At 39.9% G+C, this 14,534-nt stretch overlaps 1 protein-coding gene and 1 pseudogene across 1 annotated transcript; one reads left to right on the top strand and one right to left on the bottom strand.

Moving 5' to 3' along the window:
• The first annotated feature begins 540 nt into the window (after nt 1-540).
• LOC106344382 lies at nt 541-14,493 on the top strand (annotated as a pseudogene).
• On the bottom strand, nt 4,620-5,925 carry LOC106294230 (nudix hydrolase 18, mitochondrial-like). Its single transcript, XM_013729803.1, has 4 exons — nt 5,601-5,925; nt 5,397-5,502; nt 5,203-5,286; nt 4,620-5,109 (listed from the first exon to the last, which is right to left on the bottom strand). The coding sequence occupies exons 1-4, from the start codon at nt 5,669-5,671 to the stop codon at nt 4,837-4,839; spliced, it is 534 nt and encodes a 177-aa protein (XP_013585257.1). The 5' UTR covers nt 5,672-5,925; the 3' UTR covers nt 4,620-4,836.
• Nucleotides 14,494-14,534: the final 41 nt, after the last annotated feature.

Raw genomic sequence — 14,534 nt, 5'->3', positions numbered from 1 at the left:
GGGATTCTACTGATTCGAACCCATACATCCACAGTAGTCAAGAAATTCGCCGGCGGCGACGGGATCCATCGATCAAGCAGCATGGTCCAGTTATTGTAGGTCCAAGGTCAGTCTTTTAACACCGTCAACAAGTCTTCTTCCCTTTCGAAAATAAACTGAAACTTGTCACGCGACAAGGCGATTCCACGGACTCTTTCATACACTCTCCATATCCTAGGCATCTCCTCGATCATCTAGTCAATAGCTTGACAAGAGTCTTCCCAAAAGACTGGTTGCGTTTTCATCGAACACATGAAATCTAGGACTATCAGGCAGATCCACTGGTTCTTCATCGTGCAACGATAAGGCGTTGATTGCCTTCTGAAGATTTTCCGCCATTCCAGTCAAACAAAAACACAACTCCTTGGCTCTCCGACGGCGATGCAAGTCGAGTTTGGGGAGAAGGTCTACGCAAATCGACCTATAATTGCTATTAAGACTGCAATATTCAGTGATGATTTTGATGGAAATCATTGGAATTGATTATGTAAGGATTAATTAATGGAAACCAAAAAGGAAAGTGATGAGGCGATAAGGAATGTAGACAAAGTAAATTGGGAAAATGGGAGAAATAATGGGGAAGAAAAAGGGAGTTCAGACCCTTTGATTTTTCAATCACGCAAAAAACAATCAATTCTCACCCAAAATTTAAAGGCGACCCAAAAAAGGAAACACACCACCACCGTGACAGAAAAGCAAAACCAAATCGGAAAAGAATTCCGGTAAAGAGCCCAAAAACCAAAAAAATAAAAATTGACAAAATATTGGATGTTTATCCACAAAAGTTTTTTCTAGAATATGATTTAGTCTTATGGATTAATTTTACACTTATCCAAGATGAAAGATATAGTGTGTAATATTAAATTTTATAACTGAAAACATTCTCTCTTTTTATCTATTCCTGAAAAACAATTAATTACACTTACATGTGCCATTTAATGTACGGAAATCCTCTATATATTAAAAAAAAACATTACAACATTTGAGGTAGCCATGTATCATCACCACAATAAATCTTAAAATTCTTAGAGAAATATGTTGGTCCATCTAAATATATAATAACATTTTTTTAAATTAAACTGACCATAAATTTATTATTAATGTCCTTCACTCTTACCTTAAATAAAAATTACAAAATTGCCTAATGTGGCAAAAGTATATATGAAAATTAATAATTTTGAATAAGAAATATTTGATAAAAAATAGCTCTATCATTTTTTTTTAATTTTAAACTAATAAAATAAATTAAACAACCAAATTAATCATATAATAAAATTCATATTTTTCTGCATATGTTATCTTATTTTGAATTTTTTTCAAACGACTATAAGTTACTAAAACTGTTAAAAGTCTCACATTCAAATTTTTTTGATTCATAATTTAAATGTTTTGTTATGATAAAATACAAATGATTAAAAAATTATATAAGTAGGAAATATCATTTAATAAATATTAAAATTAAAGTATATATATATATTAATATTGTTTGAATTAAACTATAAACCATATAAAATACATAAATATTTTAATTTCGAAATTTGCTTTAAACCAAAAACAATTATGATAAAAGATTAAAAAAATATTGACAACTTAATATTAAATTTTTTTCATTGAATCTTTAAAATATTATAAACTACTAAAACTATCAATTCCACAATGAAATTTTTGTTATCAGTAATTTAAGATTTTTGTTATAAAAATATAGAAATGATCAAAAAACTATATGATTAGAAATCATCACTTAATATATATCAATATTAAAAATACAGTATGTATATGTTAATATTATTTAAATTTAATTATATATCATATAAAATAAAAAAAAGTGATTGTCTGGATCGGATTAATGAAATTTATTTGTGTGTTCATACCAATTTAATTATATACATAATAGTTACTGATTTTTTAATTATTTAATATATATTTATTATTTCATAATATGTAATATATATATATATATATATATGATATGTTTATTCCGGTGCGGGTCTTAACCTAGTTAATAATTAAACACAATGTTGATTTTACAAAATGAAATATGTTGCATGCATCACGTGTTGGTGAGCATTAACTACCTTTAGCCAGATAGATATAATTATTGATCGGGAGTCCACCTGTAAATTATCTAGACACATTCCATTGTGAGATGAGATTCCACCGGTAAATGATCTAGACACATCTCTCAAGTTATTCTAAATAGGAGATATAGCAATAAGTAATAGCGGTTTGAAAACGCAGCGTTAAGGTTGGAGCCTTCTATGCGTGCATAAGCACAGTAACAGGATATCTACTCATATTTCTACAGAGACAAAATGAGAGCTCAATACAATCTTTGTGGTGGTGATTTCGGAGATTCGCGTAGACATTTTTATGCAAGGTATGCGGCAGGCGCTTTAACTCAAGAATACCGCGCAACCGCAGGTTCACTATATACAATGGCGGACCCAGGAATTTTTTTTACCTGGGTCATAACTCAAATTCATTTAAACAGTAAGCCCATTTAAACAAATAATGATTTTATATAAAAAAAAAAGATGGCAAATATGTGTGCATGCTAAGGTTCGAACTCGGGAAAGGGGGGTCACTGGGTTCAAACTATAACCAACTGAGCCAATATCTAATACTTAAACAAGCTTACAAATTAGTATTTTATTTTTAACCTGTGTCAATTGCACCCCTACCCTTCTACGTAGGTCCGCCTCTGACTATATATCTCTTGGTATGTATTTTGCTCTTTCATGACCCTTCTTAAGTCGACGTCTTAACACGTTCTCGGATGGGAGGAAAACACATTGAGCGGCATCAGAACTACGGCATGACCTGCTAGACCGCTGCTAAATTAATGCATGCATTTTTTACATAGAAGCGTAAGAGGTTTAAAACTTTGATGCAAAGCTTGGCGCCAGTATTTTCAAAAAAAAAAATGCTTGGCTCCAGTAGGACTCTTTTAGCTAATCTAGTAGGCCAATCTCTGTTTTTATTTCTTTTGGGCTCATATTGGCCTCTTGTCTACTTCTTATAATTGTAATGTTACAAACCTTATCATTTGATAATGAAATTGACAAACTTATTTTAAGAAAAAAACTACGGCATGACCTAGCACTAGGCCGTTGCTAGATATATTTATACATTTTTTACATAGCTATTTACTTCTTTTTTTTTAAGAAACTGACGATCAGTTTTTTTATTATAAAAATTAACTTCATAGCAAATAGGGTTGTACTAGTCGCCTTGTTAGTTTTACAAAATCCTCAACTTAAGATTTGGGTCGGTCTTAAGTTATTGTGACCAACCTGAATCAGTTTTGAGTGGCAGACGGGACCGAGTTACTTTTTGCATGATCAGGAAGGTGTCAACAAAGAGTAGGAGTCAACAGTCGAATAGGTGTCAACAAAGAGTAGGAGTCAACAGTCGAATACTTCGTTTATCCCAATAAATCAATACTGTGTCTGCGTTAACAACTACTAAGTTTAATAGAACTTGAATGATTTGGAAATTGTGGATGGCGTGTTTCGCACCGGATGGTATTTTTTTTTCTGTGTACCGACAAAGCGGATGACATTTAAGACGTGGAACATCCGAGCTTTCCACAACTTATAATAACAAAATCGCGCTGTTTAACTAGAAGACTTATAAGTATCTTTTGAACTTTTTTAGTTTTCATTAAAGTAGGTGAAAAGTACTAATCAATGTAATATTTATTCAATGTTATTGGCTGATGACACCTTCATGTAGTCGGGGAGATACATGTTTATACTATATCTACAAATGTGAACGGAAGTTTTCCAAAAGATAAAGTCGAAGAAGCCAAATTTCAGTGGATGAGCTCACCACGTGTAATACATCACCCTCATCAAGTCATCAATCATGTTCTTCATGTTAGTTCCATCGTCCTAACCTAATGTTACCGAATACTTGGTGGCATGTCTCTATTTAAACTAAAAATACCATTTTTAATAAAGATGATGTTTTTTTATTGTTAACATATACTATTAAAAAGAAACATTAATTTTATATCATAAATTCAACATTTTGTGTTACTATCAATTCTCAAGAAAATTTAATCGATAGTAAATCAATTAACTCATTTTTTTAAAAAAAAAATATTATTTTATTATTATTAAATAATAAAAATAGATAAATAAAAACACAAAAAAGCTTTGTGAAATATTTTTTTTTCAAAACGTTTATTTTGGAACAGATGTATCGCTTCTTAGGTATGTATTGGTTTTGCAAAAAAAAACCTTCACTTTATCATAAACATTATTAAAAAAAAACTATATGGTTACGAGTTATATAGATAAATTTAGTGTATTAATTTTGGCAAAATTATTTCATTTTCTAACTAATTATTTGGTTCAAAAATAAAATTAATTTCATCGTTATAAAATCCAGAGAGATTTCTTGTGAAAAATTATGTTCTCTACACATTAATTATCGTTATTAGTTTATTTAGATCATAGTTACATTGTAAAATGACTCAGATCAGAAGATGAGAAGAGATCCAAAGAGAGGAAAGATAAAACTATACAATTTTTTGTTTGCGGTCTCTACCTTTTTATAATCTCCTTCCTCCCATCTTAAGCAGTCGCACAAGCATTATATAACAACAATCACAAAACGTTTTTCTTTGGTAACAAACCGAAGTTCAAACTAACCCCATGTGGCCACGTATCTGTAGGTCGGTCGAGTTCACATGGTGTAGTCTTGCTTTAAGCACCTTAAAACTACATTCTTCTCGTTTCTCTGGCATAAGATGTTACTAATAACCACGAGCACGTGAGAATGGTCTTTATTTCAGCAGGTGGAGATCAATTGAATCTTCGTATCTTCTTCCATTGGCTTCATTGATGGTGATGAAGAAAGCCTGTCGACCAAAGCATCCAAAGCTTCTTTCATCCACCAATCTCTACAAGCTTCTCTTGCTTCATCTACTTTCATCCACATTCTTTGACGAAGATGTTGTTCAGGCCAAAGCTCAAGCTCTTCTTTCACAAGCATCGGAAACATAAGTCCTTCATAGAATGTTCCTCTGCTTTTGCTCAAAAAATCCCATTTTCCAAGTTGTCTCTGCTCGAAAATTAATATTTAAGAACTTAGAAGATCATCGAAATAAAATAATACCAAAAACGGTATATATAAAATGAGCAGCTTCAAGTTTACCTCAACGTTTCCAATAACTCCAGCTTCTTCCAGAGACTCTCTTGAAGCAGCTTCTTCTACAGATTCATCGAGCTCCCAACCACCCTGACATTATTCAAATAAATTAAAAGTACATAGTTAATACCCTGAAGACTAATAACCACAACTTAGGGTATTCTTTTGTACTTCTTGTTGGGTGTTAAAACAGTTAGTACCTTTGGGAACATCAGAGCATGACCCTTCTGTGATGAGATAACCAATACTTCAAATTCTTCGCTGATCGTGCCTTCTGTCGAAATCTTGAGTCTATACGGAATACACCTACAGTTTCACCCAATCTTCAAAAATCAAAACTTAAATCACACGAAAGTCAAACCCTAGATTGGTTAGTTTATATGATTTCAGATCTGTCTACGTACCCTACGACTTGACGGCGTCCCTTGTTGTACCTTTGGAACTGACGACCAGTACGAGAAACCACGCACACCATTTTGTTTTTTTTTAAAAAGGGCTTGAAGAATCTGAACCTAAATTTTTGGATTGTATAAAAGAAGAATGATCACGGTTTTGTCTGGACGGCTAAAACGGAAGATGAATCTGGACAAGAAAGAAGAACCCACGAATGTTTTTGCCGGTTTGGAGCTCGAAGTTACAAAAACTGTTTTAAGTGTTATAATAAAAAGAGTGGATAGGAGTTATGAAGTTATGATAGGTGAGTGAGAAACGATGTAGATGAGACAAAAGGCATTGTCTCTAGGCTCTTGTGTGGTTTATCCTTTTTATAGAGAAACGGCCGATTTTCTAATCCATTTTTATTTTATTTTTTATTGTTTTTTCTTATATTTTGTCGTAATATTTTACTTTTAAAACATTGCAGCTTTCGCTGTATCTGGCTATGCGTCCACGGAAGGCAGGCAGTGCAAACCTTTTAATCCTCCACTCGGCGAGACATTGATACATACGCTAGTACTCACCCACCAATCATTTATCAATACCAGAAGAGAGGATCCAAGAAGTAAGACCGGGAGATTGGTTTGGTACGATGGAGTTGGTTAAGCTAGAAGTATCTATCTAGAAGAAAGCAAGTGAAGAATAAAGACTTGGAGAGGAGGAAGATCACTCACACGTGTGAGTAACGGTAGCACATGGCTTGTCGTGTGTGACGTATATGTCCTTTCTTGGCTATAAGTATTAGGGGAATAACGAGGCAGAAGGATTATGTATGATTTGGGTAGTAACAAGAGAGAGAGAGAAAACACGTATCTTGTAGTACTTTTCCCTATCAATACAATGTTTGTCTTATTCGTTCAGATCTTACACATTTGATACTCATCACGTATCAAATTGGTATCAGAGCGGTACGTTCCCGGAGAAATCATGGCGCCGAAGAAGCTCGACACCGATCCAGCGCTAGAGCAACTGCAACAGGAGGGGAAGCAGATGTCGACGACGTTGATGGAGCAACGGCAGGAATGGGATAGAGTAAAATCCCTAGAGCTGGCCGTGGGTGCTTTACAACGGTCGTTTGACAGTACGCTATTCTTTCTGAAGCCGATGAGACAGCAGAGAAGAGGAGAAACGGCGACTGATGGAGATGATGAAAGGAAAGATGCACCAGATAGAAGAAAGTGCGATGGAGGAAGATGGAGACGGGGAAGGGTTGTTCGGCGGAGGTGAGAGAAGCGCCGTCGGCTTCGCTTCTGCGTCTACGGTGAAGGAACCTGGAGGGCGGAGTACGGAGAAAGAAAGGGAGACTACGGTGGTGGTCGCCAAATCCGGCGACACGAGCCAACCGGAGCAGCAACAAACGTTGGCGCGTCGTATTAAGATTCCTCTGTTCGACGGCGAGAACTCAGAAAAGTTGGGTTGTGCGACTGGAGCAGTACTTTGAGCTTGAAGACTTTACGGAGGAGCAAAAGCCCAAAGCTGTAAGGATGTGTTTTGAAAGCGAAGCTCTGATGTGGTACCGATGGGAAAGGGGACGTAATCCCTTCACCAGTTGGGATCAGATGAGGCTGAGGGTGCTGGAACAGTTCTCGGAGACGATCGATACCTCGGCCGGAGAACGGTTACTCACCCTCCGACAAACCGGAACGGTGAGAGAGTACATCTGAGAGTTTGTGGCGCTGGCGACAAATGCACCAGAGGTACCAGAATCAATCTTGGAGATGGCTTTTATGATTGGTTTGAAACCCAAAATCAGAACCGGAGTGCGGATGTTCGAGCCAAAAACACTGAAAAAGATGATGAACCTAGCCAAGGCGGTGGAAGAGTGGTCGACTTCGGAGATGGAACCGGAGAAAGGAGCGACGGGAGAATATGCCAAGGGGAGCAGGCCGTATACGGATAAAAAGTTTAGTGGGCCTACTTCGTTACAAAAGCCCACTAACTTCAAGTCCAAGAGCCAAAACACTTCACCCACGACAACGTCTCGAGGGAAACCTAATCAGAATCAAACCTCGACGTCTCACGGTCGATTGAAGGCGCCGTTTCGCCGTCTGACATCGGCGGAGTACGCGCGCTGGAAGAAAGAAGGTCTCTGTTACAAGTGTGACGAGAAATACGTGTACCCACATGTGTGCGCGCGGAAGGAGCTGATGGTGATGCTGGTCCATGAGAACGGAACGGAGACAGAGCTTCTCGAGGAACCGGTCGAGCAAAGTGAGATCGAGGAACCGGTCGAGCAAAGCGAGATCGAGGAACGGTCGAGCAAAGCGAGATCGAGGAGGGAGAGATGACGGAGGTGGCGGAGCTGTCGGTAAACTCCGTGGTAGGGATCTCTTCTCCACATACGATCAAGCTTAAAGGGAAGATTCAGGGTGAGGAAGTAGTGGTTTTAATCGATAGCGGCGCCACTCATAATTTCATCTTGGAGAGCTTGGTGAGGAGAATAGGGCTCAAACGAGAAGTATCAAGAGGTTATGGAGTAATGGTGGGAGCCGGTATGACAGTAAGAGGCAAGGGCATTTGCGAAGAAGTCGAGTTGGTTCTTCCTACGTGTGTAGTGACATTGCAGTTTCTTCCGTTAGAATTGGGTATCGCAGACGTCATTCTCGGAGTGCAGTGGTTGGAAACTCTGGGAGAGACAAGGAATAACTGGAAGCTGCAGTGGATGAAATTTCAGTTGGGAGGGGAGACAATCACTGTGCAAGGAGATCCTAGTTTGTTTTCTGCTCAGGTGTCTCTCAAGGCCTTGTGGAAGGCAATGGAGAAGGAAGGACAAGGATTGATGGTTGAGTATGCGGGCTTACAAGCTTCAGTGGAAACAAAGGAGAAGGAGTTACCCAAAGGGTATCAGTTGATCGCGGAGGAGTTCAGTCAGGTGTTACAGGAGCCACAAGGGCTACCGCCATCTATAGGAAGGGAACACGCCATCAACCTGAAACCTGATGCGAGCCCCGTCAGTGTGAGGCCATTTCGTTATCCTCACGCGCAGAAGGCAGAAATAGAAAGACAAATTGGAGTAATGATCGCAGCAGGCATCATTTGAGAGAGCAATAGCCCTTTCTTAAGCCCAGTCCTGTTAGTGCGCAAGAAGGATGGAAGCTGGAGGTTTTGTGTTGATTATCGGGCCTTGAACAAGGTAACGGTTGCTGATAAATATCCCATACCAATGATAGACCAACTACTTGATGAACTACAAGGAGCAAGGGTCTTTTCGAAGTTGGATCTGCGGGCAGGATATCATCAGATCTTGGTACGAGGTGAAGATGTACCTAAAACAGTGTTTCGTACATACGATAGTCACTACGAATTCCTGGTAATGCCATTCGGATTTACGAACGCTCCAGCAACCTTCCAAGCCCTGATGAACGAGGTGTTCCGTCCCTACTTGAGGAAGTTCGTATTGGTGTTTTTTGATGACATACTAGTGTATAGTCGCACCGAGGAGGAACATCAGGGGCATCTACGTGAAGTAATGAAGCTACTGGAAAAGAATCAGCTTTACGCCAACCAGAAGAAGTGTAGCTTTGGCAGTAAGAAGATCGAGTATCTGGGTCATATCATTTCAGAGGAGGGAGTAGCCGCTGATGAAGCAAAAATTCTACCAATGGCCTGAACCGAGAAACATCAAAGAGTTGAGGGGATTTCTTGGGTTGACAGGGTACTACAGGAAGTTTGTGAGGGAGTACAGCTTTGTGGCCAGACCATTGACGGTATTACTCCGCAAGGATCAGTTCAGTTGGTGTGTAGGCGCAAAGGAGGCGTTCCTGAAGCTCAAGATAGCGATGACTACAGTTCCGGTTCTGGCCCTTCCGGATTTCAACGTGGTCTTTGTGGTGGAGTCAGATGCATCAGGCATAGGTTTGGGAGCAGTGCTAATGCAAAATCAAAGACCGCTGGCTTACTTCAGTCAAGCTCTGTCTGAACGACAAAGGATGAAGTCAGTTTACGAGAGAGAATTGATGGCAGTGGTGCTAGCAGTACAGAAGTGGAAGCATTATCTAGTGGGAAGGAAATTCCTGGTGAGGACAGACCAGAAAAGCCTCAAGTTTTTGCTCGAACAAAGGGAAGTGAATATGGAGTACCAGAAGTGGTTAACTAAGCTCCCCGGGTTTGATTTTGAGATACAGTATCGTCCTGGATTGGAGAACAAGGTTGCTGATGCGCTGTCAAGAAGAGTACGGTGACCTGAGTTGATGGCGTTGTCAGTTCCACAGTCCATTCAGTTATAAGATATTGATGGAGAGATAGATAAAGACAGGGAGCTCAACGAGTTACGAGAAGCGATCAAGCGAGGCTCGACAGCACACCCTGACTACTCACTGGTGCAGGGTCGACTATTACGACAAGGGAAGCTGGTCTTACCGAGTAAATCTGCGATAGTAGGGTTGGGAATGACAGAGTTTCACAGTGGGAAAATGGGAGGACATGGAGGGGTACTGAGAACTCAGAAGAGGATAGGGGAGTTGTTCTATTGGAAGGGAATGATGACAAATATCAGAAGGTTTGTGGCTGCGTCTTTAGTGTGTCAACGACATAAATACTCGACGTTGGCACCTAATGGGCTTCTACAACCTCTACCAATTCCGGAAAAGGTCTGGGAAGACATATCGATGGACTTCGTGGAGGGGTTACCGCGTTCTGAAGGTTACAATTCGATCTTGGTAGTCATTGATTGACTGACGAAGTACGCACATTTCATCAAGTTGAAACATCCTTATACGGCAGTTGATGTTGCGGGCGTGTTTGCTCAGGAGATTGTGAAGCTACACGGGTTTCCTCGCACGATTGTTACGGATCGAGACAAGGTTTTTACGAGTCAATTCTGGAGAGAGTTGTTCAAACTGGCAGGAACGCAACTGTGTTTCAGTACTGCTTACCATCCTCAGTCTGATGGGCAAACAGAGGTAACCAATCGGGGATTAGAGACGTATCTAAGGTGTTTCTCCAGTGATAAACCAAGGGCGTGGGCAGGGTATTTATCGTGGGCAGAACTGAGTTACAACACCTCTCATCACTCGACCATCAAGATGACACCATTCCAAGCTTTGTATGGCAGAGAGCCTCCAACCTTAATAAAGTATGAGAATGGATCGACCTCCAATGCAAAGCTAGAAGGGAAAATGAAAGAAAGAGATGCGATGATAGAGTTGATCAAGGAACACTTGCATAAGGCACAACAAGTAATGAAATCAAGGGCTGATGGGCATCGCCGGGATGTTGAGTATGCAGTGGGTGACAAGGTGTTTCTCAAGATCAGACCCTACAGGCAACAGACGTTAGCACGAAGAGCTAACGAGAAGCTGTCAGCTCGTTTTTATTGACCTTTTGAAGTAGCAGCGAGAGTAGGCAATGTTGCTTACAGACTCAATCTTCCTGCAGAGGCTAAGATCCATCCTATGTTTCATGTATCGCAGTTGAAGAAAGTTGAAGGAGAGGCACTGGATTCAGTTACTATACCACTGCAGTTAACGAAAGAGAGAGTATTAGTAGCTGAACCTGAGGCAGTAATGAACTCTCGTATTCACCCGGTGTCTGGACAACAAGAGGTTTTAATTAAGTGGAAAGGGTTGCCAGATTTTGACAGTTCGTGGGAATGGCGCAAGGTGATTCAAGGGCAGTTTCCTGACTTCAACCTTGAGGACAAGGTTGATTTCGATGGAGGAGGTATTGATACATACGCTAGTACTCACCCACCAATCATTTATCAATACCAGAGGAGAAGATCCAAGAAGTAAGACCGGGAGGTTGGTTTGGTACGATGGGAGTTGGTTAAGCTAGGAGTATCTATCTAGAAGAAAGCAAGTGAAGAATAAAGACTTGGAGAGGAGGAAGATCACTCACACGTGTGAGTAACGGTAGCACATGGCTTGTCGTGTGGGACGTATATGTCCTTTCTTGGCTATAAGTATTAGGGGAATAACGAGGTAGAAGGATTATGTATGATTTGGGTAGTAACAAGAGAGAGAGAAAACACGTATCTTGTAGTACTTTTCCCTATCAATACAACGTTTGTCTTATTCGTTCAGATCTTACACATTTGATACTCATCACGTATCAGACATATTATGAAGCTGATTAGCCTGATAAAGGACTTCGTTTCTTCTCTGAGAAGGCAAGTCAACCAACAACACATATCTCTTCTCTTTTACATTCTAAATTTATTGGGCATATATGTGATAGCAACCCCTGACCTTTCTGCCAACATAATTATTATGCTGTTGTTTAGATGAGTCGGTCGTCATCCAATGATAGTTGCTTGCCACTGCGAGGGACGGTCCATAATTCTGGGGAAACTCAAATATCAAAGGAAAATTTTGAGGACGGTCCATCCAGCTTGACCCAGTGGGTGTCTTGACTCTGAAATTTGATGATGGTGAGACATATGAATGGAGCAAGGTTACCACTTCCATATACAACATCACCCTCGGGAAACTTTGCTGCGATCATTATGGAACTATGCGCATCAAAGGTGGTGGCAACTATTCTTGCAGGCTGAAGTTCAAGGAGCAGTCAGTCAAAGATAGGAACCCTCGTCAGGTAGTAAAATGATTTTTTGAATTTTATTTCTGATAAATATTTATATGATTATCTGCATTCTCGTAAGAACCACCAGCCTATAACTTCATTGTATCTTAGACTTTGAAGCTTATAGCATGAAGAATTACAGAGAGAACGAACAAAAAAGTCGTCATTGGTTTTTGTAAATCATATTTCAGGTTCATGTGTTTGTGCAAGACAATAGAACTGGGGAGAAAGTAGCTATCTTGATAGGCAAATGGGATGAAGCAATGTACTACGTGTTGGGTGATCCGACAACAAAACCAAAGGGATACGATCCAATGACAGCAGCTGTGTTACTTTGGGAAATAGACAATCTCCTACTAAAACAAGATACAATCTCTCCCCCTTTGCAATCTCTCTTAATGAGATAACTCTTGGGATGATGGACAAATTGCCGTCAACAGATTCAAGATTGAGACCTGACCAAAGACACTTAGAAAACGGTGAATACCACGCAGCAAAACTGAGGCTTGCAGTATAGAATAGGGAATGTATCGTATTAGAGAGGACTTAGAGTCCAATATATACAATGAGTACAATGGTAAACCTAGGTTAATGATATTGACATTAGAACCCTTTCCTTATATACATATTTATCCTTAATATGCTCCCTCAAGATGGAGGCAATCTTGTGACTCCAATCTTGGATATTGCAGTGAGAAACTGAAGTCGAGAGAGCGGCTTAGTGAGAGCATCTGCCAACTGATCTTTTGTTGAGACGTGAGAGACTCGAACCATGCCAAGCTGAACCAAGTTCCGGATGAAATGATAATCAATGGCAATATGTTTCATTCTAGAGTGGAATACCGGATTGGCGCACAAGTACGTTGCCCCGACATTATCACAATAGATCACTGGAGCAGTAGGAACGCGTATACCAAGTTCTTGGAGGAGTGAGCAGAGCCACCGCACCTCTGAAGCCGTATTAGCAACAGCTCGGTACTCCGCTTCTGTTGACGAACAAGCCACACCATTCTGCTTTTTAGAAGACCATGACACCGGTGTAGACCCAAGATAGATGACATAAGCATTAGTAGACACATAATCATCGCTGTCGCCTGCCCAATCAGCATCCGTGAAGGCGTGAAGAGTGAGAGGGGAGCCAACCTTCATATGAATGCCATGACTAACTGTTCCTGCCAAGTACCGCAGAACTCTTTTGACGGCTTGCCAATGTACCTCAGACGGACGATGCATAAACTGTGAGAGCCGGTTCACAGAGAAAGAGATGTCAGGCCTGGTGAAGGAGAGATACTGAAGGCTACCTACAACCGAGCGATACTGAGAAGGATCCGAGAGAGCTGTGCCATCAAGGAGTTTAAGCTTTGGTGTCGTTTGCATTGGTGTCGAGACTGGTTTAGCATCCAGCATGTTGGTCTTGGTCAGGAGATCCAAGATATACCGGCGCTGCATAATGTGCAATCCCGTCGCCGTTCTGTTAACTTCAATTCCCAGAAAATAGTGGAGATCTACTGGATCCTTTATGGAGAATCGTTGAGCTAGAGACTGGAGAACCGAAGCAATGATAGACGGGTTGCTACCTGTAACAACAATATCATCAACATACACTAAGATGTATATATGTAGAATTTGATCCAGAGATGTTAGTGAACAATGAAGCATCAGCGAGAGAATTCCGAAATCCCATATCCAGCAAATGTTGTTTCAGAGAAAGATACCACGCCCGTGGGGCTTGTTTGAGGCCGTAGATAGGCTTCTTGAGACGACAAACATGTTGAGGCCGATCATTGTCGACAAATCCCGGGGGCTGTGTCATGTAGACCTCTTCCTTGAGCTCACCCTGAAGAAAGGCGTTGTTAACGTCTAATTGCTCTGATACCATATAGAATAGGGAATGTATCGTATTAGAGAGGACTTAGAGTCCAATATATACAATGAGTACAATGGTAAACCTAGGTTAATGATATTGACATTAGAACCCTTTCCTTATATACATATCTATCCTTAATATGCAGTTGTAGAGACAGGTACAAATTTCACTATTATAAAATTGGTAGGTGATATCATATACCTCAAGATCTTTTACGTTGAACAGTTGAAGAGTGTATTTTGATTTGTCTGTGTGTGGTGTAGGCAAGGAGGCTGCAGGAGAAAGGATGGAAACCGAGATGGTTTGGAAAAGATGAAGGGGATTATCGGTACTTAGGAGGTTATTGGAAGCAAGAGAGAAGAAATATTGGGACTAAGATCACTGACATTTTCAAGAAGCAGCAACAGCGCAACACTGTGTTTTCGTTATTCATAATCCTCTTATGTTTTCGTTCGTTTATTTGTTTCTTTTAAAAAAAAAATTAAATATTATATTGAAAGATCTTCACCATTCC

This window comes from Brassica oleracea, chromosome C5, assembly GCF_000695525.1.
Source record: "Brassica oleracea var. oleracea cultivar TO1000 chromosome C5, BOL, whole genome shotgun sequence".
NCBI classification, from domain to species: Eukaryota; Viridiplantae; Streptophyta; class Magnoliopsida; order Brassicales; family Brassicaceae; genus Brassica; species Brassica oleracea.
This window is presented reverse-complemented; position numbering and strand designations above follow the sequence as displayed.

Excerpts from the sequence above, each read along its gene's own strand:
- LOC106294230 (XM_013729803.1), bottom strand. The coding sequence starts at position 5,671 with ATGGTGTGCGTGGTTTCTCGTACTGGTCGTCAGTTCCAAAGGTACAAC. Across the intron at positions 5,287-5,396 it reads ATGCTCTGATGTTCCCAAAG|GGTGGTTGGGAGCTCGATGA; the intron begins GTACTAACTGTT and ends GAATAATGTCAG. Across the intron at positions 5,110-5,202 it reads GAGTTATTGGAAACGTTGAG|AGACAACTTGGAAAATGGGA; the intron begins GTAAACTTGAAG and ends ATTTTCGAGCAG.